A 27,309-nucleotide genomic window follows, 5' to 3' on the forward strand; every position below is an offset into this window, starting at 1 on the left:
TTGCTGACAGGTTACGTGTGTCCTTCAGACGAAAACTAAAAGAAACGTTCTTGTGTTAAATGACACAATCATTGAGAGACAAGGAAGTACTACATGCCTCCCAGGACAAGGCTTGGTATCAACATCCTGAAGTGTGACCCTCTTGTCAAGGCAGAGGGTAAACAATGGCAAGGGCCCCCACCGCCCGCCCCCCTCCCCACAGTCACAAGAATCTTTCTACTGGCTGGCCCAGAATGAAATGTATTATTTAATTTCTGCATTGTTGTGGGCCCCTCCTCGCCATTATTCTGGGTCACTCAGTAGGACATAAGCATTTTAAGTTACCATGCTTGCCACAGTGCAATCATACCAACAAAAGAACATGGGACTTCTGGGGATCGGTGCAGAACAGCCATGCACCTGATGGCGAATTAGAAGGCTGGCATCACACAGCTCCACCACGTGCACCTTGGACCACGAAATAAGTAACAGCATTCCCATTTGTAAGTATTTATTGTATCAAGTAAAACTACGTTGTTTCAAACTAAACCAATTAAAGAGGTGAAGTAAAAACGCCAGAGCAAAGCAAATGCAGTATGTGCAAAAGTATTCTATTTCAAACAGGACAATGTATGTCTGTATTAAAATGCAAATGATAAACAGTAAATAGAAGATTTGCACAGGACTGAAATGTATTGAAATGTGAAGCAACTTGAAACAGACAGTACATCATACTGTACTCAAAACTTTGAAACACTAAGGAGTGTGGTTAGTAGTTTTTATATAAAGGTACTCTAATGTAACAACAAGTAACAGGGTGTAGGGAGTCCATATCATTTCTAATTTCTAATTTAAAACATTTATAAAGCGCAGCGTGCACCGTACGGTTTCTTGGCGCTGGTAGGAGGTTCGGCAACTGAGGACAAAAACATGGGGCCTGTGGAAAAGAGACGGGGGGGTCACACGGAGAAGGCCTGATTGAAAAGGAACGTTTTTAGATCCTTGCGGAAGGAAAGATAGTGAGTGGCAGAACGGAGATGGTCAGGGAGGGAGTTCCAGAACGTGGGAGCCAGGGTAGAGAAGTTGGTCCCACCCCACTTTTTGCGTTTGAAACGTGGGATCTGAAGGAGAGACTTGGAAGAAGAGCGAAGCTCTCTGGTGGGAACGTATTCTTTTATAAGTGAAGAGATGAAGGCGGGGCAGTGCCTTGACGGGCCTGGAAGACCATGCAGCCGGTCTTAAAGAGGGAGCGTTCATTTACAGGAAGCCAGTGAAGCTCCCTGAGAAGAGGTGTGGAGTGGTGATAGCGTGGGAGACCATAGACCAACCGGGCCGCCTGGTTCTGGATCATCTGGAGTCTCCGCAGGCTGTATGCTGGGATGCCATGATAGAGGGCGTTGGCATAGTCCAGCCGCGATATCACCAGGGCGGCCATGATCAACTTAAGTGCCTGTGGGGAGAAAAAGCGGGAAACAGTGCGGATGGTTCGAAGAGTGAGGAAACAGGAGGAGACCACAGAACCAATTTGAGAGTGGAGGGTGAGCTGGTTGTTCATTTTGACACCCAGTGTTTTGACCGTGGTTGAGGGTGAGGGTGCGGGACCGAGAGAGGGGGGCCAGAACAGGGAGTTCCAGGGGCTGGATGAACCACCGGTGAGAACCAACTCGGTTTTGTCCGGGTTCAGCTTAAGATGGTTGTGGTTCATCCAGTCCCTGATGAATGTCATGATTGACTGGAAATTAGAGACAGAGAGAGGAGAGGAAGATAGGTCAAAGATGAGCTGGAGGTCATCCGCATAATTATACACGGTGACCTCCAGCTGCTGGAGTGCGAAAATAAGAGGAAATATAGTAGCGGCCGGTGGTGGGAGTGCTGCGAGGCAGTAGGGCGGGGAGCAGGGTAGGGGGTAGTAAACTACGGCATACAGCCGAACAGAGGTAAGTAAACAAATAAATAAATAAAACAAATTTCATTGTGTGCGCTGCATTGCCAAATGCAATGCAGCGCGCAACAAAAATCATTTTATTTATTTATTTTTTCACTTTCCTCCGTTGGACCATATTCCATAGTTTACTACCCCCCGCCCTGCTCTACCCCGCCTTACCGCACCGCAGCACTCCCACCACCGGCCGCTACTGGAGTTCAACTCTTATGTGAATACACTACCTCTGAGGCGGAAGCCGGAGGAGCTGAAACTCGACATTTTAAAATTGTTTACTTTTGTTATCCACTGCTTTTAACTTGTTCACCTACCCTGAGCTCCTGCTGTAACTCTGACTACCGCTTTCACAAACAGCGGATTCTAGCGCTGCCTTGTAAAGTGGTTTTCGACGGCGCCATCGCCAGTCGCGAGGCCACGCCCACCGGACAGGCCACGCCCACCCCGCCTGCCTATTAAAGCACTGAACACTAGTGCGACCATTAGAATACACTACCTCTGAGGCGGAAGCCGGAGGAGCTGAAACTCGACATTTTAAAATTGTTTACTTTTGTTATCCACTGCTTTTAACTTGTTAACCTACCCTGAGCTCCTGCTGTAACTCTGACTACCGCTTTCACAAACAGCGGATTCTAGCGCTGCCTTGTAAAGTGGTTTTCGACGGCGCCATCGCCAGTCGCGAGGCCACGCCCACCGGACAGGCCACGCCCACCCCGCCTGCCTATTAAAGCACTGAACACTAGTGCGACCATTAGAATACACTACCTCTGAGGCGGAAGCCGGAGGAGCTGAAACTCGACATTTTAAAATTGTTTACTTTTGTTATCCACTGCTTTTAACTTGTTCACCTACCCTGAGCTCCTGCTGTAACTCTGACTACCGCTTTCACAAACAGCGGATTCTAGCGCTGCCTTGTAAAGTGGTTTTCGACGGCGCCATCGCCAGTCGCGAGGCCACGCCCACCGGACAGGCCACGCCCACCACGCCTGCCTATTAAAGCACTGAACACTAGTGCGACCATTAGAATACACTACCTCTGAGGCGGAAGCCGGAGGAGCTGAAACTCGACATTTTAAAATTGTTTACTTTTGTTATCCACTGCTTTTAACTTGTTCACCTACCCTGAGCTCCTGCTGTAACTCTGACTACCGCTTTCACAAACAGCAGATTCTAGCGCTGCCTTGTAAAGTTGTTTTCGACGGCGCCATCGCCAGTCGCGAGGCCACGCCCACCTGACAGGCCACGCCCACCTCGCCTGCCTACAAATGTGCCTACCACGCAAGCGCAGCGGACGAGCGCAGCGGGAGCACCGTTTGCGCGCCGAAGGCGCGCCTAAGGCAAGCCCGTCTGCGCCAGTACACGCCAGGAGCCAGGCAAGAGGCCTGAGGTAAGAACTACCTATTCAGGGGATGCTCTTCGCTATCTCAACAGGCCCGTCCCATCTCCATGCTCCCAAATACTAATGGGAGACTCCCGCCTCAATCACTGTCCACATTGTTCTTTTAAATACACCCCCTCTATCACCAACGTCCCTACCCAGACGACTATAAACATGGCAATGATTAATTGCAGATCACTACCCAAACACGCCCTTGAAATAAATATGCTTATTGAAGACCTTAGTCTTGATATAATGTTTCTTACAGAAACATGGCTGACACCCAACTCAGACGCCGACATAGTCCTAGCACTTCCCCCAGGATTCAGTATCCAACATCTTGACCGGCCCAAAGGTAGAGGTGGTGGCATTGCTGTCATCTCCAAGGACTCAATACCATGCCGTTTCCTTGATAGTCCTCTGGTAGACTGTGAAAACGTCCAATTCACCTTGCAGATCTCCCCTTGTTCCTCTCTTTCCGGACTCCTTATCTACCGCCCCCCCGGTTCTATGGGAAAATTCCTTAACTCCCTCCTAGAATGCTCCTTGGCCAGATCTAGCACTCGGACCAACTTCCTCATTCTAGGGGACTTTAATGTCCATTTTGAAGACAGCAAAGACAATACGGCCTCAGAACTGATCCAAGACTTGGCTACTCACCAATTGCACTTACAGAATTCCCTCCCTACTCATAATCGGGGGCATTTGCTCGACCCCATATTCTGTAATTTCCAGGACCTTGTGACCAGGCCCCCCACTCCTGTGCCATGGTCCGACCACCTTCTTATTCCTTTCAGTTGGCACACCTACCCCAAACCGCCGCAAACTCAAGCCCCCGGCAGACCATCCAGACCCTGGGCGAAACTAGACTTTGCTATATGGAAACAAGCCCTCGAGGATACAGTCCCCACCCTTAGCTCAACCATCAACCTCGCAGATAGGGAATTTTCATCCTGGATTACCAACTCTTTAGACCTAGCCCTCCCAAAAAAACCTCATCGTAAACCAAGGACAAAAGCTACCTCTCCATGGTTTACCCAAGAAATACGCCTTCTAAAGAAAACCTGCAAGAGAGCAGAAAGAGTCTGGAGAAAAGACTTCAATCCTATCAGCAAAAACAACTACAGACTGATGATTCTCAATTATAAAAAAGCTCTGAAAAATGCACAAATCTCCTTTTACAGCGAGAAAATCAGCAAAGCAGCAAACTCGTCGAGGGAGACGTTTCTCACTTTGAAAAAGCTTCTAAAACCCCCCACTCCCCCAGCTGCGCGAGACCCTACAACAGAACACTGTAATGAGTTAGCCAACTTCTTTGACTCTAAAATTCAAACTATACTCAAACAACTTCCGCCTCTCTCCCCCTTAGACCCCTCCCCCCTTCCCACCTCCCAACATCAGAGCAATGGTGTTGAGCTAAGCAAATTCCAACCCATCAACGCGGAAACTCTTGGTTCTATATTACAAACCCTCAAAAGCGGATCGCCCCATGACCCAGCCCCGATGAGACATCTTAAACAGGTGGCCCCGAGTATCCTACCTCTTATAACCAACTTACTAAATACCTCTTTCGAATCTGGAACAGTGCCCACAAGCTGGAAAAAAGCGGTGGTGAAGGCACTCATAAAAAAACCTAACCTTGACCCGGACAACCTGGCCAACTTCAGACCTATATCTCTCCTCCCAGGTATCAGTAAACTGGCGGAAAAACACATAAACTCCCAGCTTTCACATTATCTTGAGTCCAATGAGCTGCTAAAAACCTCTCAAACGGGCTTCCGCCCGGGCCAAGGGACAGAAACAGCAATGGTGGCGGTAGTCGAAGAAACCAGGAAAGTCATCGATGCAGGAGGATCAGTGGCAGTGATCCTCCTGGACCTCAGCGCAGCATTCGACACCGTCAACCATAGCATCCTTGCCCAACGCCTAGGAAACCTCGCCATCTCCGGGACGGCCCTCAAATGGCTAAAATCCTTCCTCCACAACCGCTCCTTTCAGGTGGCAGATGGAGACTGTATCTCTAAGGAAACCCCGATACGTTGAGGAGTGCCTCAGGGCTCCTCTTTGAGCCCGACACTCTTCAACGTATATATGGCACCTCTGGAACAAATCGTCGTCCCCTACGGCATCAAACTCCTGACCTACGCGGACGACACACAGCTGGTCGTTTCCCTGAGCCAGTCAGAACCCCCCTCCATCGATCTGTATTCCTGCCTGGAGAATATAGTCAGCTGGATGAGCGACTCCCATCTAAAGCTCAATGGGGAAAAAACGGAGCTAATGGTACTAGGCAACCAGTCCCTTTTCCGCCCGGAGTCTCTATGGCCTCCCAGTATGGGCCCACCACCAATCCCCAAAACTGATATCAAAAGCCTAGGGATTTGGCTGGATGACAAACTTACCCTCAACACCCAGGCCCAAAAAACTGCAGGAACTTGCTTTGGCCTGCTCCGCTCCATCCGCACAATTCTCCCACTCTTACCATTCCAGTCAAGAAAATTGGTCATCCAGGGCCTCATATTGTCCAGACTGGACTACGGCAATGCCTTATATCTTGGATCCCCAAAGAAAGTCATCTCTAAGCTTCAGGTGGTGCAAAATGCGGCCGCCAGAATTCTCACTGGCACCAAAAAACGCTGCTCTACCAAACCTGCACTCAAAGAACTTCATTGGCTCCCGGTGGAACAAAGGGTGCATTTCAAGGCCATGTGCCTAACCCACAAAATCCTGCACGGAAAAGCCCCCCCGGTTCTGAAAAATCTCGTGACTCCCCACACGACAACCAGAACCCTACGCTCTACCAATGCCCACCTGACCAAAATACCCAAGATCAAAAAATCACGTTTCGGAGGTCGACAATTCTCATTTCAGGCATCCAAGATGTGGAATACTCTTCCACCGGACCTCCGGGCCCAACCTAATCTCCTAGCATTCCGCAAATCCCTGAAGACATGGCTGTTCCCTTGATCCCTTGCTTTCCCTCCGGCCCCTCCCTTGGAGATCTTAGTGGATTCTGTCAGCGCTGGGACGCTCTCGGGCAGCCATGCGCTCTATAAATCTCCAAAATAAAAAATAAATAAAATAAATGTGTTTGCTTTTATAAAATGCAATACAGTATTGTAATTGATGCAAACGTTTTGCAATTGCATACTGTTTCCATTAATAACATATACATACAGGAAAGTCTACAATAATTATTCGTGTACTAACATCAAGGATACAGCAGTCATAAAAGTATAATGCTGTGAACATCTTCTTCACCGGTAGAGGTCAGTGTCCATGAGTCTCAATTATAAAACAGGCAGCTATAAACCTGGTTTATTCTTTTCTCTTCTCATCCAGACACATAAACACGAGATGCACAAATCCCTCCACCCAGAAAGCGAGGCAATTGCTTTATCTGATGCTATAATAGAAAGCAGGTGACTGGCAGTGTTGAGGGAGAAACTGAAACCAATGGAGTTTTAGAATAAGGAGATTCTTAAGGATAATGAAAAAAATTGGGCCAAATCCAAGAAAATAAGAAAGCCTGCAGCATGTGCCAAGCGACTTCTCTACTAAGATGGCGGGCCAGCAAGGCTTCTGTGCTCATTTAAGGATTTGAGTAAGCCACCACACCCAGAGGCCTCCAGGGATAGGTCCACCGTGTAGGCGTTTACGCTCTAAAGATGGTAAAGCGAGACGGTATCAATGCAAGTGTCATGATAGCAAAGCAGTACATTTAAACTTTCATCAGGAGAAGTCTTTATAGGACGTGTACTGCGCTTGCCTTAGTGTTCAAAACTTGTACTTACACAAGAGGCAAGTCATTTCATTGTCATATGGTTCAATTTCTAATATGTATTAAAATATATGACAGGGGGTTCGCAGTTTTATGCTCACATCACGATAGCCAATGACTACAGTCGATTTGTAACCTACTGAGCAGAAAACATAAAATGCATTAATTGGCCAAGTACTGAATCTACTAGTAACATTGCTAAGGCATTGTTGAGTCTATACAATAAAAGTATAGACTAGTTGGCAACTAAAAATGCTTTCAAGGAAGGGATCTGAATCTATGGGAACAGAAGAGGCATTCTGAATTCCCCATAGAGAGTTCTACTGATTTCAGTGGTGGCAGAATAGGTTTCCTCTAGTTTAATGTGTCTTCCATTATAATCACAGCATCCGCAACGTAAGAAGAACACGACTGCGCACCTGTGCCACGCCAATGTACTGTGGCAAGTGATTAGGGAACAGTTAAACGGATGAAGGCAGCGGGGGCCCTGCCAAGCACCACTCAAACATGTTATGATGAAAAGAACCAGGGCAATGAAAGAAGCGGCTTAGACCCTGTGCTGCAGGGGGTTCCTTCAAAGCGAGGCGGCCCGCGCTTTAATCTCACCTTCACAGTGGTGTAATTGCTGCCTTCCTGGACGTGGATTAACAGGCCGTTCTCGCTCCTGGTCCTGAACTTCACTTCTAAGCGGTTTTCGCTGATGGGCTCTGGAAGGGCACCCGGAAAACTCTGCCTCAGCAAAGATTCACGCTTCTTGTTCTGACTGATGGAGAAGTCGAGACGGCCTTTCCCTTCGAGGGACAGCGCTGTGTCAGCTGTAATGTCTGCAAAAAGAGGGCAGAGAGTGGAAGGTGAGAGTTACAAAGAACATACCTGGTTGAAGCTAGAATAGCCAGTGAATTTCAAGGGCAGGGTCACATAAATTCGCTAGGTGGTGCTATATTTCACCCAGGGGGTATTTAGCACCATATTCCACTAGGAAGCGCTATTTTACTCAATGACTTATTAAGACATTCCATTGTGTTTTACTACAACCAAAATTATTGTTTGAAGTTTGCCTTTGTAGGCATAATTTTGTAGACAAACAATTGACTCTCACCGATGTAAAATAGCAAACATGGAAATAGAACAAAATAGCACACTCCTACAATAAGTAATTTTGTACAACCCAGAACCTCAGTACAAATGAGAAATTAACAGCCAGTTTATCTACTTTACTAAAGATCATGTTTGATAACAGTTGAACCTTGTTATGCTAATGTCAATTCAAATCTTATATATCATATGTTGAGTTTTCCTTAGAAGGAAAAAAAGTTACTGTAATCATTTATGTACATTTCTTCCCGCCAAAAAACACAATGGCCAGAAAAGGCGAATCACTTGAAAAGAAGGCATAAACACATTACACAAAATGGACACAAATATGACCTGTGCAATCAACGAAAACACCATAGTTTACTCTTAGTTTGCACTATATATTTTAAATACTACTCTTATAATTGCAACCATGCTAGTTTATCCAAAATACATATATTTTGGGGTTTAAGGAAAGTGTACCTCTAAAATATTTCTATTCCCCCCCCCCTCTCATATTTAAGAGTTCTGCAGGAACAGCATTTAGCATTAGAAAACTTTATAGAACTGCACCTTTTTCACCTTGCTTCTCTTTAATCAATATGCTATTTGTCATTTGTCACATATAAAGTTTCTTATCTATAGATCTTGCATCTGTTTATAATGTCTGCATGGCACACTATACATATATGCTATTGAATGTGATAATGTTTGAAGAATAGCACTGGTAGAACATTTCACATTGTGACCTACTGCAGAAAGGCCCAGCAAAATAGTAAAATAGTATGGTGGGGTGAATTATGTGCTCACTCTCCAGAGGAACAATGTAGAATTGAGAATCATGTTATGCATCGTTTGCATTTCTTCAGCTATTTATTCCATCAAAGCAGGCTTTATTAATGTGATTCTTAAATTCCACACACTGTGTAGCAAGTGTGTCTTTTTTGCAAGGTCATGCCAGTATTTGGCCAATTTCTGGACCATATTTTTGTTGGTATTAGGATTTTGGGCTCTGCCTAATTGGCATTTACTGTCAAAGTGTATGGACTCTGGCACTAAAATGGTATTGGTAAAATCGATTTCACTCCATTGTTTTTGTTTAACTTTCCTGTAAGATGATAGAAGATTTCACAGGAAATAGACCAATGACATTGGATTTAAATGCCATATGTGGGCTGCTGTGTGTATGTACGCCACCAACATAGATGACAAAAACATATGACTTTCAGGATTAGCACAGCGATCGGCTGGGCTGCAGCAGGGGCACTGCAATAACACATGGAGTGGAAAAGTGTATTTGCCATAGTAGGAAAATCTACTTCTAGTTATTGATACATTGATACTCTATCAGGTGGGGGGGACAGCTTGTCTACAGGGCCGGACTGGCTACCAGGCAGTTTGGAATGCTGCAGAGCTGGGGCCTGATTTCGTTCATGGAGTCCTGCGTGTGCTAAACTAAATTCGTTTTGCTTTAATTATTTCGAAGCACACGCAGGCCTCCATGAACGAAATCAGCCCTCACCGCAGTAAAATGAGCCCCCAGCTCAGCAGCATTCCAAACTGCCCGGTATTCAGTCCGGCCCTGCTTGTCTAAATAGGGGAGTGGCAATGGAGCTGAATAATGGCTTGCCTGGTGACAGAAGTGGTCTGCCATTTTCAAACAGTGGCTCCTGGGTAATTTTACAGTAGGGTGAAGAGAAACTGCTGCAAAAAAGGTAGGCGAGAAAATAGCCAGAATTCGGAAGGAAAAATTCTCAAATCACTAGCTGGTGCACAAGAGAAGACTGGCACTTCTCCACCACCTCCTCAGAACATTTGCCTGTCCCAGTCTTTGACCCAAACGTTTTCAGATTTTCCATTTGTTTTTGTTGTAAAATTTAAAAATTGCATATATGCGGTTGTCCTTATCCAATTTTGAAGATCAGGTTGTCTTTTTGTTTATTAATTTTTTTTATAATTTTGTCTTTTTTTCTAAATTGGTTTGGTAATTTTATTGTGCTATTTTCTTGACTGCAAAATTGTTGGTAGTGCTTGAATGTAACATATAATTCTCTAGGGAATTGGCTACTGCTTGTGTCATAGCTACCAGAGGCAGAGCAAAGATTCTCTAAGAACTGTCTTCTGGCCTAATCCGGATGTGTATATTAAGTTGCAAGGGGTAACACCTCTCAATAAATATCAATAACTTCATTTCTGACACTATAGTTTAAGCAGGTTTAGCTTTTAGAGTCCAAATTATCTGGGAGAGCACAGGTTGGGTGAAGATATTTAATAAATCTTTTCATATCCTAAAGTTACAAACTGATAAAAGGTATGCAATTTTAGAGTTATAGCTACAGTATAAAGGTTTCAGACTGTTCTAAAGTTTTTCAGAAACCAGGACAAGTATGTTAAGGACCACAGTTGCTAGTTATGCCTCCTTGAATAAAAAAACATTAGTGGTGTGGCATAGAGTAGAGTGGCGTAGAGGAGACTGGCTGGAGTCTGAGTGGAGTGGTGTGGAGTCACAAGACTCTGATTTAAAAGCAACAGATACACCTCTTAATTTTGCACATCCTACATATTGTTTTAAGGGCTAAATGCATCACAGACAAACGTGAATTATTGGAGGCAGGGAATACTTGCTTTTCCAGACCTTTTAATTTCATACACATCTTATATTCCCTTAACTTACATTTTTCACAATGTTTTCCAGTAAATCCGTCTTTGCAGTTACACTGCTGCCATGACCAGTAATCTAAGCAGGTACCCTCATGCTGACATGGGTTAGTAGTGCAGGCTCCTTCCAACCTGGGGCAACTAAAACAAAATACAAAAGTTATAAATGCATTAAAAAAATTGGCGTGAATTGAAAAGTGAGTCTTTTCATTCTTTTTACTCAGTTAATTGAACTTGTCAGTATATACTTTAAAATAACGTGCAGTTACGCTATGCTGATATAGACGTCAGACATGACAGTCAGATAAAGTGCACATTGTTTCATGTTTCATCATTGATTATCTGATTCAAGTGAGGATGCAAATAGGCTTCTGTACCAGAACATCCACAAACATCTAAAATAAGCAAAGCTAAAGAATAACTGCCAAAGACAGCAAAACAACACAAACTATTTATGGTTAATACCCAGATCTAAATGTTATGCCATTGGACAGCTTCACTCTGGGCAATTACCTTGTTAAAGAGCAGATTTTAGCTAATTTGAAAAGTGGTGTGGAGAAGCAACCCCTAAAGAAACTAGCATTAAAAAGGTCAATAGATATTGCGTGGGAGAAGCTTTAAATGTCTGCCAGGTGCTCTGGTGGCAGGTTACCAACATGTGAGGACTGTGAGCCCTATGAAAAATGTAACCCCCCTCTCAAAAAGGCATAACACACATGTGAACCCCTAGCGCCTTGAGACCCTTACGGGTGAGTAGTCGCGCTTTAACAAACTCCTGATTGATTGATTGAACTACGTTTTAATATTTTGCATCAGCAATGTGCCGTGGGCTGATACCAATACTGATGGAAAACTCTGTCAGCAAGTGTGAAGAGGCAGCTAAACCACTGTGGCCAATGGTGAAAGGGGCTGTCCAAAAGCCCCTTCATAGTTATATGAGTGTGTTTATGTGTGTTTTTGAGTGTGTGTGTGTGTGTGTCTGTCTGTCTAGGTGTGTGGTGGCATAAGGGATATCCAAGCAGATAGGCACGAACTAAAAATGGCAGCATTTAGGGAAAAGAGACATTTGCTAACTCAAACGTTCATCTAAATGGAGGAAACCCCCTAACCCTTCCATGTGTGAAAACTTGCAACCAACAGAGGTAAACACATAAACAGAAGTAAAGAAATGTGGGGTTTGTCACCCTAAAATTCGTGTAAAAGTGTGATAGTGTAGAAACAAACTCTGCTACATTTAAAGGGGAAGTTATTTCCCCCACAGAGAGCAATGTATAGAAACATCCACACCTCACTGCAACAGAAAGGGTCACATTCACGAAAATATCTGTTGCATAGTTGTGGTGCACCCAAGATGTATGGATGATTTAATCCTGATTTTATAGGAGAAAGACACAATTATAGGAGAAGAAATGTAGAATAGGCTCACGTTTTTGGAGAAAGATTGAAAAATGAACACCAACTTGTAAGCTGAGTGTGCATGTATGTTACAGTGAAAGAAACGAAGCTCCCAGTTCCCTGAATCCACACCTAAATAGCTACAGTTAAACAGAAATAGTCATGGTGCCAAGTACATTCTAAGAACAAAAGGTGAGGCTCTCTAACTCATCATACATGTTTGAAATAAAGGTAAGTACCTACGTATGTGGTGATAATCACAATGGTCAGCGCCACATCAAAAATTATTCCCAGCAAACAAGCACTAGGTCGAAGGTTAATTTATTATTTTTCTTCATATGAACAGCCAACAGCTCTTTCAAGACACTATGGGTTACATTTGGTCTCAAGTTGACTTCTCCCCAGCTATTTTACTACTATGTGCGATCCGTGTATCTGTCTCCTTACAGTCCAAAGAGGAAAGAAATTGGGTGTGTCTGTCAGACCTTATTTTAATAACATAGAAAAACGAGTCAGCCAAGGCCATCAATTAGTGGTTGTGTGGGTGGCAGCATTTGAACTGTCCTGCTAGTCCTGGACTCATGCGTCAAGAAGTACGTGACAAGAACAGAAAGCAGACAAGCTGCTCTATCTTTTTATGTGTGGAAACTTTGCAGTCACAAAGATACTATGCGTAAAATACCTTTGTGAATAGCAAACAATCATAAACTTACACACAAATGTAAGCTTTCCTTTGTGAATCAGGCCCGGAGTAGGAGGGGACCCTAAGGTCAACCCTCCTACCATGAAGTGGTCTGACGTGGCTTGTGGCAACATGTCTATACTGATGCTAAACTCTCCAAATAAGTGATTATAGGCTGATAAAATTGTGTGGAAGACTTATTGCTAATGGTCAAAAAGCAATGCTACACAGAACTATGAATTTTACTTGGATCGCTGTTTTAAAGACTGGTCTAAATTGTGAGAATCGTGCTGCCTGCTGTGCCACATGTACGAACCTCCAGATGTGCTGACATAGTAAGTAACTTATTAATGAATTATAGGTGAAAAGATGGTCTTTCTGGTATCAAAGATTAAAGAACTGTCATAAATATATATAAGTGAGAAAGGAGTGGGTTCTAAAATCATGTGTCGGCATTGCCATCTTGCATATGCTGTACACACATACCGATCTAGGATTCCTTGAGCTGCCAAAGCCTGACTCGGTTCCAGAGGGCGCCCGTTCACTGCAAACTCCATAATGCATCCAACAAAGTCATGACTTTCCACTTGGCCTCTTTTTTGAAGTATTGGTTCCAGGGATCGAATGCCTCCCACAGTGACTCGGTTTGGCTGCACATCCAGAATCCTACAACAGAAGAAAGAAGGAGCATGAAAGGAGGTTGGGCAATGAATATCAATCAAGAAAGAACAGGTCACATGTGAACCACCTGGACATCATCCATTCCTTCAGTGCACTGCTACCACAGCTTAGTTTTACCGATTTCAAGTTAGATGTGTAATCATATTTGTAATGTGCACTGTTAAGAATTAAATCACTGAATGGAATCAAATTAGCACAACATTAGCACTAGGGGCTAAATAGACAGCGGAAGGACGATATGAAGTACAGCATAAAAGCTCAAATGTAACAACTTCTATGGTTTAATAGTGAAGGTTCAGAGGACAATTAACCAGCGTTTGATACATAAAAAATGGAGGTCTGGAAAATGCAGTGCAGACCAGGAACTACCAAGTATAGAGGGTTTTTGTATTTAATGTCTGCCATTTTGTAAAAGACAGTGTATAGCTCTAACCTCCACACCATTGAGATAAAGTTGGTTTTATAGGAACTTTCTCTGGACAGGACTAATGCTCATCCAGCCAGCTTAGTAATAGCGATTCTAGACGATATGGACATGCAAGCCAGAAGCAAAGAAATTCTGAACAGTAGTTCCTTGGCAATAGAATCCAATAAAACTGGAAATTAAGTTTGGGTGGTGAAGTACATATTTTGAAAGAACATCTAAAAACTGATGACAGTGGTTATGAACAAGTGGGATGGGTAAAAGAAGGCAGCCTCATATTTACTGTACTATTTTCAGTCATAAGTGATATCTCACCTGTGCACTGAAAGTTCCTTCTATAACTAATATTAAAATAAAGATGTCAGACACCCTTTAACTGAGTATAATAGCCATAGTAAGTTAACCAGCCACTGCTGAATTTCAATGGGGCCTGCTCAGCCTCTCATACTTCTTGATTCGTGCAAATGAAACCAATTCAATTTACAGAGCTACGAAACTGCAACGTGTGGTAATATTTGCAATACAGAATCCAAGCCACGCATTGAAATGCGAGATCACTGAGAACAATGGCACTCCTATTGTTTGTGGGAGCTTATCTTTGATTCCAATTACCACCTAATGAAAAATATAATCAAATTTGAAATAGTTAAATAAAGTTAATGCCATACCCAATACACAAAATTACTGGGTTGGAGTCGAACTTGATATGGAGGGTGTTCATTTCTGTGGCATCTGCATCGCTGCATGACATTTTTAGGTTTGTCTCGTCAGCCTTGTATGTTCTCAAAAATTCATAATAATATACATACATTCACTGTCTTTTAGTCAGTCCTCTTTATCATTATGCCTGTTTAAGTGTCATTCACATTTAACTCTTCCCCCTGTAGCAATGACCATGGGATAATGGGCCATTCCATTTCAGCCATTCGGCCTCTTGACAATGATTGCTGGCACTTTGCTACTGCACATGTACACATCCACCAAAGTTGTAGTCCGCTTCAGTGGCTGGGCTGGTGTGCTGATTATACCTCATGCTTTTTTTTTAATGTATTATGGCAGTGGGTCATTTTTCAATCAATTCCGTTTTTGCAAACATATGCATAAAATCTTTGGATTGCAGCATTTTTAACCTCATCGCTGCGGCGGCTATTCCGCCGCAGCGCTAAGGAGGCGGGGGGCGCGCGGTGCGCCCATGCTGGTGACTGAACCGCTCTGTCACCAGCCGCGGTTGAGCTGTGCTCATGACGGAGCGGTTCCGTCATGGCCCCGCCCGCTTAACCCCTTCGAGGCTATTGACGAGCTGGGCTCGTCATCGCGCTTACCTGTCGTGCGCGGATGACAAGGCCAGCTCGTCACGTAACGCGGTAATTTCAAATCTGCCGCGCACAGCGGGAAAAGCCGCCGCAGCGATGCGGTTAATAGAACGCGCCGCGCAGGCGCAAAATCAGCGCTGCGCAGGCGCGTCGGGTGGGCCATGACGGAACCGCTCCGTCATCAGCACCGCGCCACCGCGGCTGATGACGGAGCGGTTCCGTCATCAGCACGGAAAGGGTTACGTTTTAGGTCTGATGACAGTAGCACTGTATAGCTGGATCGTATCTGATCAACCGAAAAAAATGTTTAAGAAGCACTACAGAGAGAGGGGCTTTGACTGCATCCACATATTGATTATTTTGAGATCAGCATTTGACTCATCAGAGGTTGTGCGATTCCACTGAAAAAGAGTGAGGGCAGGACTGAGTTGGTTATTGAAAAGCGTATGATAGAGTATATGTGCATTTAAGGGTGGGTTGTTATTGCACTAGGTTAAAGTCCGAAGAAATGTATTTTGCATAATGAACTCTGATAGATTACCATCGTAGTCATGAGTTTAATAATGATTAACAGCCTCTGACAAACCTTAATGGGAGATTTTCCCTGTGATAATCCTTTTTAATCCCGCTTAGGTGAGGCTACATATTATATTGCCACCTGGTTCTGTTTTCAATATGCCTGATTGTTGCCTTGTAGGAAAGCTTCCGCTCAAGGGGAGGAGCCAATGGTAAATGCTATAAGCCTGATTGGTTCATTTGGAAATATTATGTCAGGTGCCATAGACCTGATCTGTCTATTCTGTAAAGTTCCGACAAAGGCAGTTGACCTGACACTTATAGTGAAAACCCTAGGTTAAAACCAGTAGAACGTACTGTTATTACACTGTGTATAAGCTAATAGACAGGCATTGTGTTAGATACACTCTAACCATTTACCATCATAGGTAAGGGTTTGGGTATTTGCTACCCCTTCCAACAAACCCTGGGGGTAGAACATTTGTACTGTTAGAATACTTGTAAGGTCCCTGTATAAAAGTAGGGGGGCATGCAAATTGTTTTGCCAACTGTAATTTTGTGAGTATGTATAATTGATGGGTGACTAGTGGGAAAGCTTATGCTCAATATAACATGCCAAAGGTGGTTACAGTGTAAAGCCAATTTGAAAGGTTATCTGCCTATTGCATCATCGGTATAAGTTTTATGGAATGTCATATGTCGGATCTATTTATTATGAAATGTTACAAAAAGGTTACAGGCCTAACTCATTGATTATTAAAAACATTTGTTAAAGCCAATAGGCCTTTATGGGTGGATTGTTATTCGTCTGTATTAAATCCTATAGATTGGTATCTTAAATGGAATCTCACAGATTACTTTAGTAGTTAACACCTTGGCTGATAGTAGTTTTCCCCTCCTGTGCTGGAAAGTAAGATCTATTCTTGTTCATGACAAGGTCAGCTCGTCATAAGCACAGCTCCACTGTGCCTCATGACGAGCTGAGCTCGTCATGAGCAGGGAAGGGGTTAAGGATTTGGGCGTTTGCTAACTCCTTTGACAGTCCCTGGAGTACTAGATTTACTCTATGATCATCCTTGCTACAACCATTTTAGGAAGGACTGGCAGGTTTAGTTGTCTTGCAGTCTTTCAAAAATGATTAAATGCCCTAAAAATACATACATACACACATGCACATTAATAGAGACTATAGATCAACCCTGTTCTGCCAGTGGTCCGTTAGAGTAACATTCACATTCTGCTTCTGCCTATGACAGCAAACAGCATGGAGAAATGGATCAGCCCCATTCAGCCTTTGACTCTCATGCCCTGTAAGTGACAGCATTTTTCATGATAACATGGGCTGACCAATCTGGAAATGAGTGCTTCACTTCCAGGGTTGGTGGGCAAGTCCGTTGGTTTTCCATTTTCTCCTTTAATTTTTCCGCTTTCATTAATTTTTTTTGCCTCTTTTTTATTTTATTTTTTAGAATGTACTTCCCCTCCCCAGATAGTGCTAGCTGACCATGTGCTGTTCATTTCATGTACAGTCACCACACCCCAGGAATCCACTGCTTCTAAACTTAGCAGGCAATGTTGAATGGCGGTATCCATAGCAAATTACTGTTCAAAATGTCTGCCAAATTTTGAAGCATAACATACAAGATGATGGACGGAATGTTGCACAATGGCAAAACATTCACCCCCAGTCACAGATCTGGGTTTAATCCATCGTTATTTTGCTCACCAAGCCACCCCAGTTCAGACATGGCCATATGCAAATCCGTCTTGACCCTGTGCCTCATGAGAACAGTCCAGCCAGAACTGCCAAGCCATGTCTTCACTGGGCCAGAATCAAGCATCCTAGGACCGGTTTCTTGCTATCAGCCGTCTTCAGCCAGGATAGCTTGATTCCAGTGGCGTAGTGAGCAAGGGACCCACGTCTGGGCATACCCTTCCCACATAGGGTGAACAGAATTTCGAAGCATGACATTGGCCATCTTGGATCGGTACTATGTAGAACACCATTTCACAATGGCTGCCAAGTGTGATGTTTCTAAGCATCCATCTTTGAGTGGTGTTATCCTTAGTGTGTCGTCATTTTTTTACCTATTCAAGATGGCTAACATATTGATTACTTCTAAATGTGTCATCCATATTGAAATTTTGAATAAGAGATACACTATGTACAATACCATTAAAAGATGAATGTCACTTTATGTATACTTTTTTTTTTTTATGTGTCCACCATGTTTATACTTTCATTACTACCATCTTACTATGGCTATCTTTTACTACCTACCCTGAGGATAGGGGCCTGAGCTTCCTACCTTCCATTAGAGCCCATGGCACCTTTGCTATGACACCAGCTCGGCCTTACAGAATTTGGCCAAGAGGGAAGTTGAAATCTGAACTTAGAGTTCTAAGGTTCCACCGCCAATAAAGTAGCCACGGGATGACATCCCCTCCCAACTGCCCAACTTAAATGAAGGGTTACTTGTCTCACCAGTCAGTGGAAGCGGCCACGTTACTAACAGCACAAAAGCCCGGATCCTGATCCTCGGTGCATGTGTCCACTGTGAGAGAAGCAGCCTGTAGGGAGCAAATCAAGGGTATTCATGAAAATGTCATCACAGTATATCATCCTTTCACATTCTATCATTGAATCATCACGGGAAACGATACAGCGGTGACTAAGAAATTTTGCACTGTTGAGTGGGGAACTCTGCACTCACCAGCCAGTGCAAAATGGTATTTCACCTGACTCATAAGTGCAAAATCGAGAAATTAATAGATTTAAAATGACATTTTAAACTGCTCGCCAAGTGCAATTGGTGGAGCACCATTACATTTTCACTAGTGAACATTTTTTCATTTAATGCATGTAATGCGGCACCAGAGTAGTACTTTTCTGACAGAAGTAGTTTTAGAACCTCTACGCAATATATGAAATATTGTTTTTCCTGAAGAGCAGGAAGAAGGCAAATGAGATCTCTAGGATTCAGATTCAGAAGAAAATCCAGACCTTTTCGTTCAAATGTGATGTAAAGTAAGGTCACTAGTAAATGTTTATTTTTCAAATGTGCAGAAAGGCATTTAGATGCATGATCGCTACGTGCAGCACATTACAGAACACTTCCATACGTAGCGTTATTTTCGTGCACTCCTTCAGCCGGTTTACAAAAATAAATTCCCCACCGAGTGCATGTATAGAAAAAATAAACTGCAGACTCATTTGTCTCAAGGCACAGCTGTGCAAAAACAAATACATATAGCCAAATCTATCAATATATGACGAGTTCCCGGGTTTCTAGGGAAAAAATGTGAGGGTGAATTCTGATAATGAACATCAAATGTTATTTTTTTTACAATTTGTACACCGGCTGGGCTGTGTTTACGTCTGGTTAGCTTTGATGGAGTAGCACACACACTATTAACTCCAAGTGTGCCGCCTTGGTGTCATAAATCGGCATTTATCTTCCCTACGCAGACCGCAATCACCACTAATAGGCAGGCCTACTGAAATTCCTAGCAGTCCACACAATTCATTTCCAATTACACGACCAGCGCTGACACGTTGTATCGGCCAGGCCAGCTGCTTGTCCTGCAAGGCTTTCTCGCATCACTTAACTGTGCGTGCGAAATTATTTTAACAGCAACAATTCTACTTGAGTGCCACTTCGTTTGCCCTCAGCAACCCACTCCTTCCTTCTACTTTAAGCAGAAACGCCTGTTTTCTATAGCGCAAACTCGACCCGAAGGCCTCGGAGCGCTTTACATGCGCACGTTACACAAGGAGACATTCGTTTTTAGAAGGTGTTGGGAGATTAAGGGATGTGCCCAGAATCACAGGATGTTGAGCAGACGCCGAGAGTCGAACCTGGTTCCCCAACTCCAAGGTTGCAAGCTCTGGCCGTTACGCCACATCCCCACACCAATAATAATATGAGGCATGGACCTAAAATCTGCCATCAACCCTGTATTTTGTAAAGCGCCGTCCATTTGCGCACTGAGTTTCCGGCGGGTACCTTCACCCCCTTCGCCACAAACGGCAACTCGTCACTTTTCACATATCACTCACACTTTCTTTTCTATATTTTCACAGCGGGGCACGCAAACCCTCCCCCGGTGCAGGGAAGGACATTTGAGCCTGTATTTTAGTTGGACTCGAGTTCTTACGCACTCTGCTCTGACGTTAGTCAGAAGTTCCTGCTGCTAATTCCACTCTCTCTAAAGTTACCTTCTTGCAGTTATGCGATTTTCTATGCTGTCACTCTGCAATAGCTCAAGCCTGACAACTTAATGATTTTACCAGTTTCCGGCGAAGTCCCATTGCTCTGTAGGAAATGACAGGTGGGGGAGGAGGCTGCCATTTTGTCATTTTTTCGACATATAGGAAAAACCTTTCTTGCAATAAATAGCACAGATGAGGGAGAATTCTATTCCCGCCTTGTGTTGGTAAATAGCTGATGGGAATGTTAAGCCTAGAGTTAATACTGGAAGAATGATACATTGAAATGATTTATAAAGCCCTTACTGGTCCTGTGTTCCACTTTCACTGGGTCATGGGGGGTATTATATGTAGCTTTGAATAGCGGGTATGCGGATTTAATCTAGTACGTGCCTAGGCTCACACGCTTACCAAATAAAAGAAAACACCAAGCTGGAAGCATTTGTTCATGAAATGGAAAAACAATGTTTGAACAGTATGCTGCCAAACAAATTTGCTGCTATCTTGCATAAATATGCGGTTATTGTTGCCATGACATGCCATGACATGAAAGATCAGGTAGGCAAGGATACTTAAGTACTCTAGTCACAAAGGGGTTATTTATGCGCAAGTTACACAGTGGGGGCCCTATTAAGTATAGGATACACTTTCTCTTTTTGCGCCCTGTGCACATTAAAACAGGTGCGCTGGGCGCAAACAGGGAAAGTGTGCTCAAATACATTGAATGAGCTACCCACAGGGCAGCTGTGAACTCACGTTGCCCCTAGGGGCAGCGCATTCAGGTGAAAAATAGAGTGGCTTTGAAGCAGCAGCTCCTTGTTTCGCTGTGTTTGCGCCTCCCGCTTGCACGTTTGAATGGGATTAGAGACAGGGTCGGATTGGGATCACAATTTGGCCCGGGCACTGACGAAAAAAGTGGCCCACATTCGCGGGGCGTGGCCCACATTCAAGACACGTGGCCCACATTCAAGGGGCGTGCCCTACATTCAAGGGGCGTGCCCTTCCCTGAAATATCATTTGGTTACTCTTTGAGGTCAGAAATATTTAGTAAATTAAGCATTTTAAAGCTTAAAGAGCCAGTAACATTGGTAAAGACTAGGAGTACTGTAGTCCTGAAAACCGAAAACTTACTTGCAGTCTTAACACCCTGCACAATGTTGTTAGATACTCTTTCCCAACCAGCTATGTCCTTGACTCTAATCACAAATCAGAAATCCACACCATTAGAAAACCAGACCTGAGTTCTATTCATGAGCACCAATTACAGTACTCAAGATCCGATTTTTTATTTAAGGGCCTGGGTGATGAAGTGATCTGCCCAGAATCACAGGGTGTTGAGCAGACGCTGGGACTCAAACATGATTCCCCATCTCTGCAACTCTGGCATCAGGCCATATATGCCTATGCACACACAAGGAATGTAAGTGGGAGGATGATGTTCTTGTGAAGGACACAGGGCCAAGGTGACAATGGCCTAAAAGCTGAGCAACTAATAAAACAGCCAGGCCCCTTTCTATTTCAAAATTATTCTAGCCCTCCAGCGCAGGAGCACCTGAACAGCAGCGAGGACCCTGCTATTAGCACATTACTCAGCCCTCCCCAGCCCTCCAGGGCCTCAGGGCAATGTCGTAGCAGGGTAACACAAAAATGCCGCTATCACCAGGGTCATGCTACGACAAGACAATCCACAGATGGTGGTCACAAATGCTTAACATCTCGGCCTGTGCTGCACAATCTCATTTAAGGCCTGTAGGAAAGTGGTTAATCATGCAGTTAGACTAGTAAAGCAGTAAAACTGCTGGGTCATCCATGGTAGCCAGGGGGAGGCTGAGGTGAAGACGTGCTTGTTCCAAACATCACCTGGCCCCCACTGCGAGACCCATTCTTCCTCTCTTCCTCGCCCACTATGCCCTGCATGTGAAGGGCTGTGGGCGAGCTGTTAAAACAAACGCTGTTTCTGGGCTGTGTGGGCCCCAGGGGGCTGATGTGAAAATGGGTCAAAGGACTGAGCAACACCTGGCCCCAGGGAGGCCCATTCTGGCCACACAATCACCCCTCCCCAGCCCACCCTCTGTGTGATTGCTGTGCATGGCAGGGGGTGAAGGAGGCCACAGTTGATAATCATGGCCGACCAGCGAAGCTGCTTTCCTTTCTGTCTTTGTCCCAGTGCCCTCTGTGGGCCGTTTTTTTTCCTCCCCTTTTCCAGTCCACAGAGAGCACTGGGAAAGGGGAGAAAAAAACGGCCCACAGAGGGCACTGGGACACCGGCCCTTCGGCCCATGCCCGAGTGCCCGCAGTGCCAATCCGCCCCTGATTAGAGAGATCCCCTTGCAGGTGGGTGCAGGGAGAGGCGGGTGCAGTGAGTGACTGCATCCACCTGCAAGGGGATGCCTAGGGGCCCCTTTCTCTCTTCCAGAGGGCTGCTATCAGGGGGCACACTGATAGTGCACCACGTTTTTGGTGGTACAATGTTAGTGTTCCCCCTTACAGATTCTTTGCCTCTGCGCCCGCACCTATAATACTGCGCGAAGGCAGAGGAAAAGGGATTCCCTCATTTGCATTAGACCACACCCCCATTCAAATGAGGAAACACCCTCTTGTGAAAGCATTTATGATGTATGTGCACCAGCACTTTTAGTATTACGAAAGAGGCTGCACAATCGTCTACAGACGCCTCTGTAATACCAAGGACCCCAGGGGCCTGCAAAGTGGGCTCAAATGACCATTGCACCCCTGGGGCACTTTGTAAAATGCGCCCCTGGATGGGTAACTGAGGGACTGTGGCGGCGGTGGTCGCTCAGTCCTTTACCTTGAGTTCTGAAAAATAGTGTAACACCTTCAGAAATATTCCATCCTACTGGACCCAAAATCGACCTGTTTCCTGACTAGACACGAGTAGCCATTGCTACCCTCGATACTATACTCTCGACCTCTTTCCATGACTTCAATAGACACCATTCAGTTCAGAAAATATGCTAAATAAAAGTTATAGTTCACCTATAATTTGCAAAATATCAGAATTCATGTGGCCGAAAGCAGAAGCTGTGAATATACAAGTTTTCACTGGAACATAACCTTAGTTTTGGCTTTAGAGGGTCCAAGAGAAAATATCAGAATGATGTCTTAGGAAGATGTACATCTCTGAAAACGAGGTTGGACCTCAAAGAAGTGTTTAACAATGAATGACTGATTTCAATCTATTGTATGCCCATACATAAAATGTATCTGACTTGTTCTAAATCTCAAAGACATTGAATGGGATTTGACCAGTAAGACTGTACACAAACACAGCTTCGGCCCAGGCCGTGGTTTAGGAGTGAGATGCCTCCACGGGGAACTGCACAGAGACTGTAAGGTGTGTTCCTTTTCAAGGGGAATGTTATTTCTATTTCAAAGCGGGAAGTGGGGAGAGAGAGAAGATTCTGAGTTGATAAACACACATCCATCATTTGATAACAATCACTAGGAAGGGCAAGTATCTAGTCACAACACTAAATAAAAATATAGGCAGTTATTGATGGGAGAAAAGTGAGGTGAGAATGGCATGAGAGATACAATATACATATGCTTCAGCTTTTTAAAAACTGGTTATGAAGTACACCAGACCCAATGGATTTTCCATGTGCACTGTCTCCATCTAAGTAAAACAGGATGGAGTCAAACCTTGTACCTCTGAAACATCCCTTACCATTCCAGCTCTGCGAGCAATGACAGTGTGGAACTGCCCGTCGGACACCTTCTTCATAGTGGTCAGTTTGTAGGTTCCACTGCCCAGGTTGTAGGAGAACCTCATGCGCTCTTCAACTATTTCCAGGGCCAGGAACTCGGATTGCTCCCCCGTCTGGTTGTCGTAGTTGTAGAGTAGCAGGGCGTTGCTTTTGATGGTGGAAAACTTGATGTAAATGTAGTTGTTGTTGGGGTCTAAGCTGGGGAACTCCATGTAGGACATTTCTTCAAACCCATAACTGTTTAATTCACAATGCTTTCCAAAGACACCTACGTAGGAGAAATAGACATTGTTATTGCAATAAAAGTCACACCAAACGTAATAAAGCATGTGCTGTAAAAAACCTATAACATTAATCACTAGAAGATAAAACAAATAATTCTCTGAACACAATACCAGAATCCTGATCAGATCCTTCCATCATAAGCATACATTTGGGATAGGTCACATGCCACCCACAGCTCGTGTACATGGGACTTCATCCCACTACAAAGGCTTAGACACTAGCTGAGACTTATTTTTCACAAGTAAAGTTGTTTCTTTATTTACTGTCGTTTATGATTGTTTTGTGCTACCCACATTCAGGTACTTACCCATTAGCCAGAAGGGAGTAGGAGAGACAGACAGAAGCTGACATGAGCCAAAAGACTTTGGCCCCTGGGTACATTTCTCTTAGCCCTTGGGCCTGTGTAGATAGCCAGTGGACACGCAAGCAAGGGTACCTGACTGGCAGTGGTGTAACAAAAGGCCCCTGCAGCCCTCGCAGTGCGGGGAGAGGCGGAGCTCCAGGGGGCCCCTTCAGCACAGTCCCCAGGCCTGGGAGCTCTTGGGTGAGTCTGGAGGCGGCCCCTAAATATACTTTGCAGGGGGCCCCTTCAACGTTTGTTACGCCATTGCTGACAGGGGTCTCACTGGCCTATCTATTGTCTATGCTATGGCGGTGGAGCAAAATGGAAAATGCGCCAGGGCTGCCAGATACCAGGGATGGGTGACTTGTTCAGGAGGGAACAGTAAAGATCTTTCAGTAGTCAGTAAATACTTCAATGACATAGTACACATCTTTATCATACATGAACCTACAGTATAAACATTGACCTGCAATGATAGTCATAATAATTATAAAATGAACACAGGGGAATATTAGAAGACTGGGTCCAAAAATGACACCTAACATTTCTTAACATGACAAAGAGGATCCTGAATTGTATTTGCTGCCAATTTTCATAAATGAACCCAAATCCCCTGATACCTTTCTTTAACCCCTTCCATGCTGATGACGGCCCCCAGCCGTCATGCATCACGGTGGGCGTGTGCTGATGACGGCTGGGGGCCGTCATGAACCCGCCCACTCAATAAAACCGCCGCACAGGCACTGAATAGAGGCCGCGCCCAAGGGGTTAAGCGAGCCTGAAACAAGTGCAGCCTTTGTGTTGTTAGGAATCCAAGTCAATGGCTGTTTTTGGATGTCCTTCGGAGTGCGTCCATCATAGGACCGCCCTCCCTCCCACAAAAAAGTAGGTAAAACGCATGTGGAGATTGTACTCCTGGTTTGCGGAGTTCTCACTTGAGAAGAAGTCCAGACAGGATCAACAGGATCCCCAGGGCAAACGTGGAGAAAATATTTCTCTTCTTGGAGAAAGCGCTGCCCCTATAACCTCTACTGGATCTTGGGGTTGGCTGTTCCTTTTCCCAACATTAGACTCAAGTCCTTTGCTAGAGTAAATGTACGATCCTTTCCAGCGTGAAAAGGGGAAGCAGATGAGTTTGAGAATGCCCACACACATACGTCTGTGGGCATTCCTCAGTTACCACGGCAAGCCATACCTTTCAATGCCCACTTCGCACCCCCTGAGTGAAATTTACAGCTGTGCATAGTTTGACATTCGTGACAGCGATCTCTGGCCCTGTAAAGGGATTTATGTCTACCAGGAATACCTTTGTGATTTCTTGACAGGAATAAGAACGTTACATTTGATTGTAAACATACATTTAGGACCAAATATACATTTGTAAATATGGCCCTAGTTTTTAAACCGTCTTTCACTGAATTAAAACATATAAACAGTTTTTTCGTGCATGGAAATGCTGCATGAGAAATGTATATGTGTAAGGATGTGAGATTATTGTGAGTGACTTACACATGTATGGGGCAAAGGGCAGGTCCATACTTATAATCCTAAAGCACAAACAATATATTTAGATATACAGTAAACACCTTTGCAAATACATACCGGGATCATAAACTGCCAAAACATTTGTATCATCAAGGAACTATTAAAACCCACAGTCCAAATTGGACATTGGAGGGGGGGGGATACTCTCCTGGCAGCCCCAAAAATTCAGATACTTCGTGATTCGGATTTACCATGATGAAGGGAGACCTCCTAAATGGCAAAGCCACTAGAATGGTGGTGATGATTTGAAATCAGTTCATGCTCTGGAATGCTACATTACTTACCGGTAATCCTCATTACTCCTGGTCCCGTTGTCCTCGGCCCATTCATTACTAATGGAGATTACTATCTCCTGACAGAAAATAAAAAACAAGAGGAATGCTGGGATATACCTACTGCCCCTCCCCCCGGGAGTATAAAGGTAGTACCTACCCAGCAGACCTCCTGTACTAACAAGCCTAGACAGGAAGGCCGGCCGCCCGGGAGGGAGGGAGGGGCGTATGAATGGGCCGAGGACAACGGGACCAGGAGTAATGAGGATTACCGGTAAGTAATGTAGCATTACCCCCAGGTCCCTTATGTCCTCGGCCCATTCATTACTAATGGAGAAATACCAAAGCAGTAAAAAGCGGGCCTTCCCAACCCAACAGAAGCCAACCCAGGAAACCACACCAAGGCAGCAACCGCAGAAGGAAAAAGGAAGAACCGGGGAAACCCCAGGCAGAGCCCCCGACAAGAGGGACCCCTACCAGACCAGCAGACACCCAACAAGAGCAAGGGCGCACAGCCAGACGACCAGACCGGACACCACAGAGGCCAACCAGCCCACCGCAGGAACACCCGACAGCCAACCAGCGACAGGGTGAACACAGACACCCAAGACACCACAGGCAAGGGGACAACAGCAGAAGAGAGGCCAAACGAAGTGAAAGGCCATGAACCACCAGGCCAAAAAGCCAGAAACGGGCAGGAGAAGACAACCCACGCCAGAACCGGCAGGAGACAAGCGGACTAGAGGAACCAAAGGCCCAACCAAGAAGAACAGCGGAAGCCCACCAGAACCCGACCCGAAAGGCAAGACCGAGCCCAAGGCCAGGGAAAGAGAGAAACCCCAGACACCAGGGAACGAAGAGCAAACCCGAGGAAGCCAAGCCACCAGGTCCCGCAAGACGAGGACACAAGGCAAAGGGAACCCGCAACCTCAGGAAACCCGAGCAGGAACAACCAACAAGGGCAACCAACCGGGACAAGAGACCCGGAAAAAGAGGAAAGGGAACCGAAGGAACCCCAGGAACCCCAAAACAGAACTCCAGCCAAAGCGGAGGAAACGGGAGCAGGAAACAACAGCCCGAAGAAGGCAAACCTGAACACCAAAGCA

The 27,309-nt window shown here is 44.9% G+C and overlaps 1 protein-coding gene across 1 annotated transcript in view; it reads right to left on the reverse strand.

Moving 5' to 3' along the window:
- The window catches only part of FAT4 (FAT atypical cadherin 4), a 376,496-nt gene that overhangs the window by 18,574 nt on the left and 330,613 nt on the right, over positions 1 to 27,309 (reverse strand). Inside the window, exons 11-15 of the mRNA XM_086962185.1 lie at positions 23,719 to 24,026; positions 18,306 to 18,391; positions 13,373 to 13,552; positions 10,826 to 10,950; positions 7,684 to 7,901 (exon numbers count right to left, since the gene is read on the reverse strand). Of these exons, the coding sequence (XP_086818311.1) occupies positions 7,684 to 7,901; positions 10,826 to 10,950; positions 13,373 to 13,552; positions 18,306 to 18,391; positions 23,719 to 24,026 (917 nt within the window). The remainder of the gene's footprint in view (positions 1 to 7,683; positions 7,902 to 10,825; positions 10,951 to 13,372; positions 13,553 to 18,305; positions 18,392 to 23,718; positions 24,027 to 27,309) is intronic.

Source organism: Lissotriton vulgaris, chromosome 3_1, assembly GCF_964263255.1.
Source record: "Lissotriton vulgaris chromosome 3_1, aLisVul1.2, whole genome shotgun sequence".
NCBI classification, from domain to species: Eukaryota; Metazoa; Chordata; class Amphibia; order Caudata; family Salamandridae; genus Lissotriton; species Lissotriton vulgaris.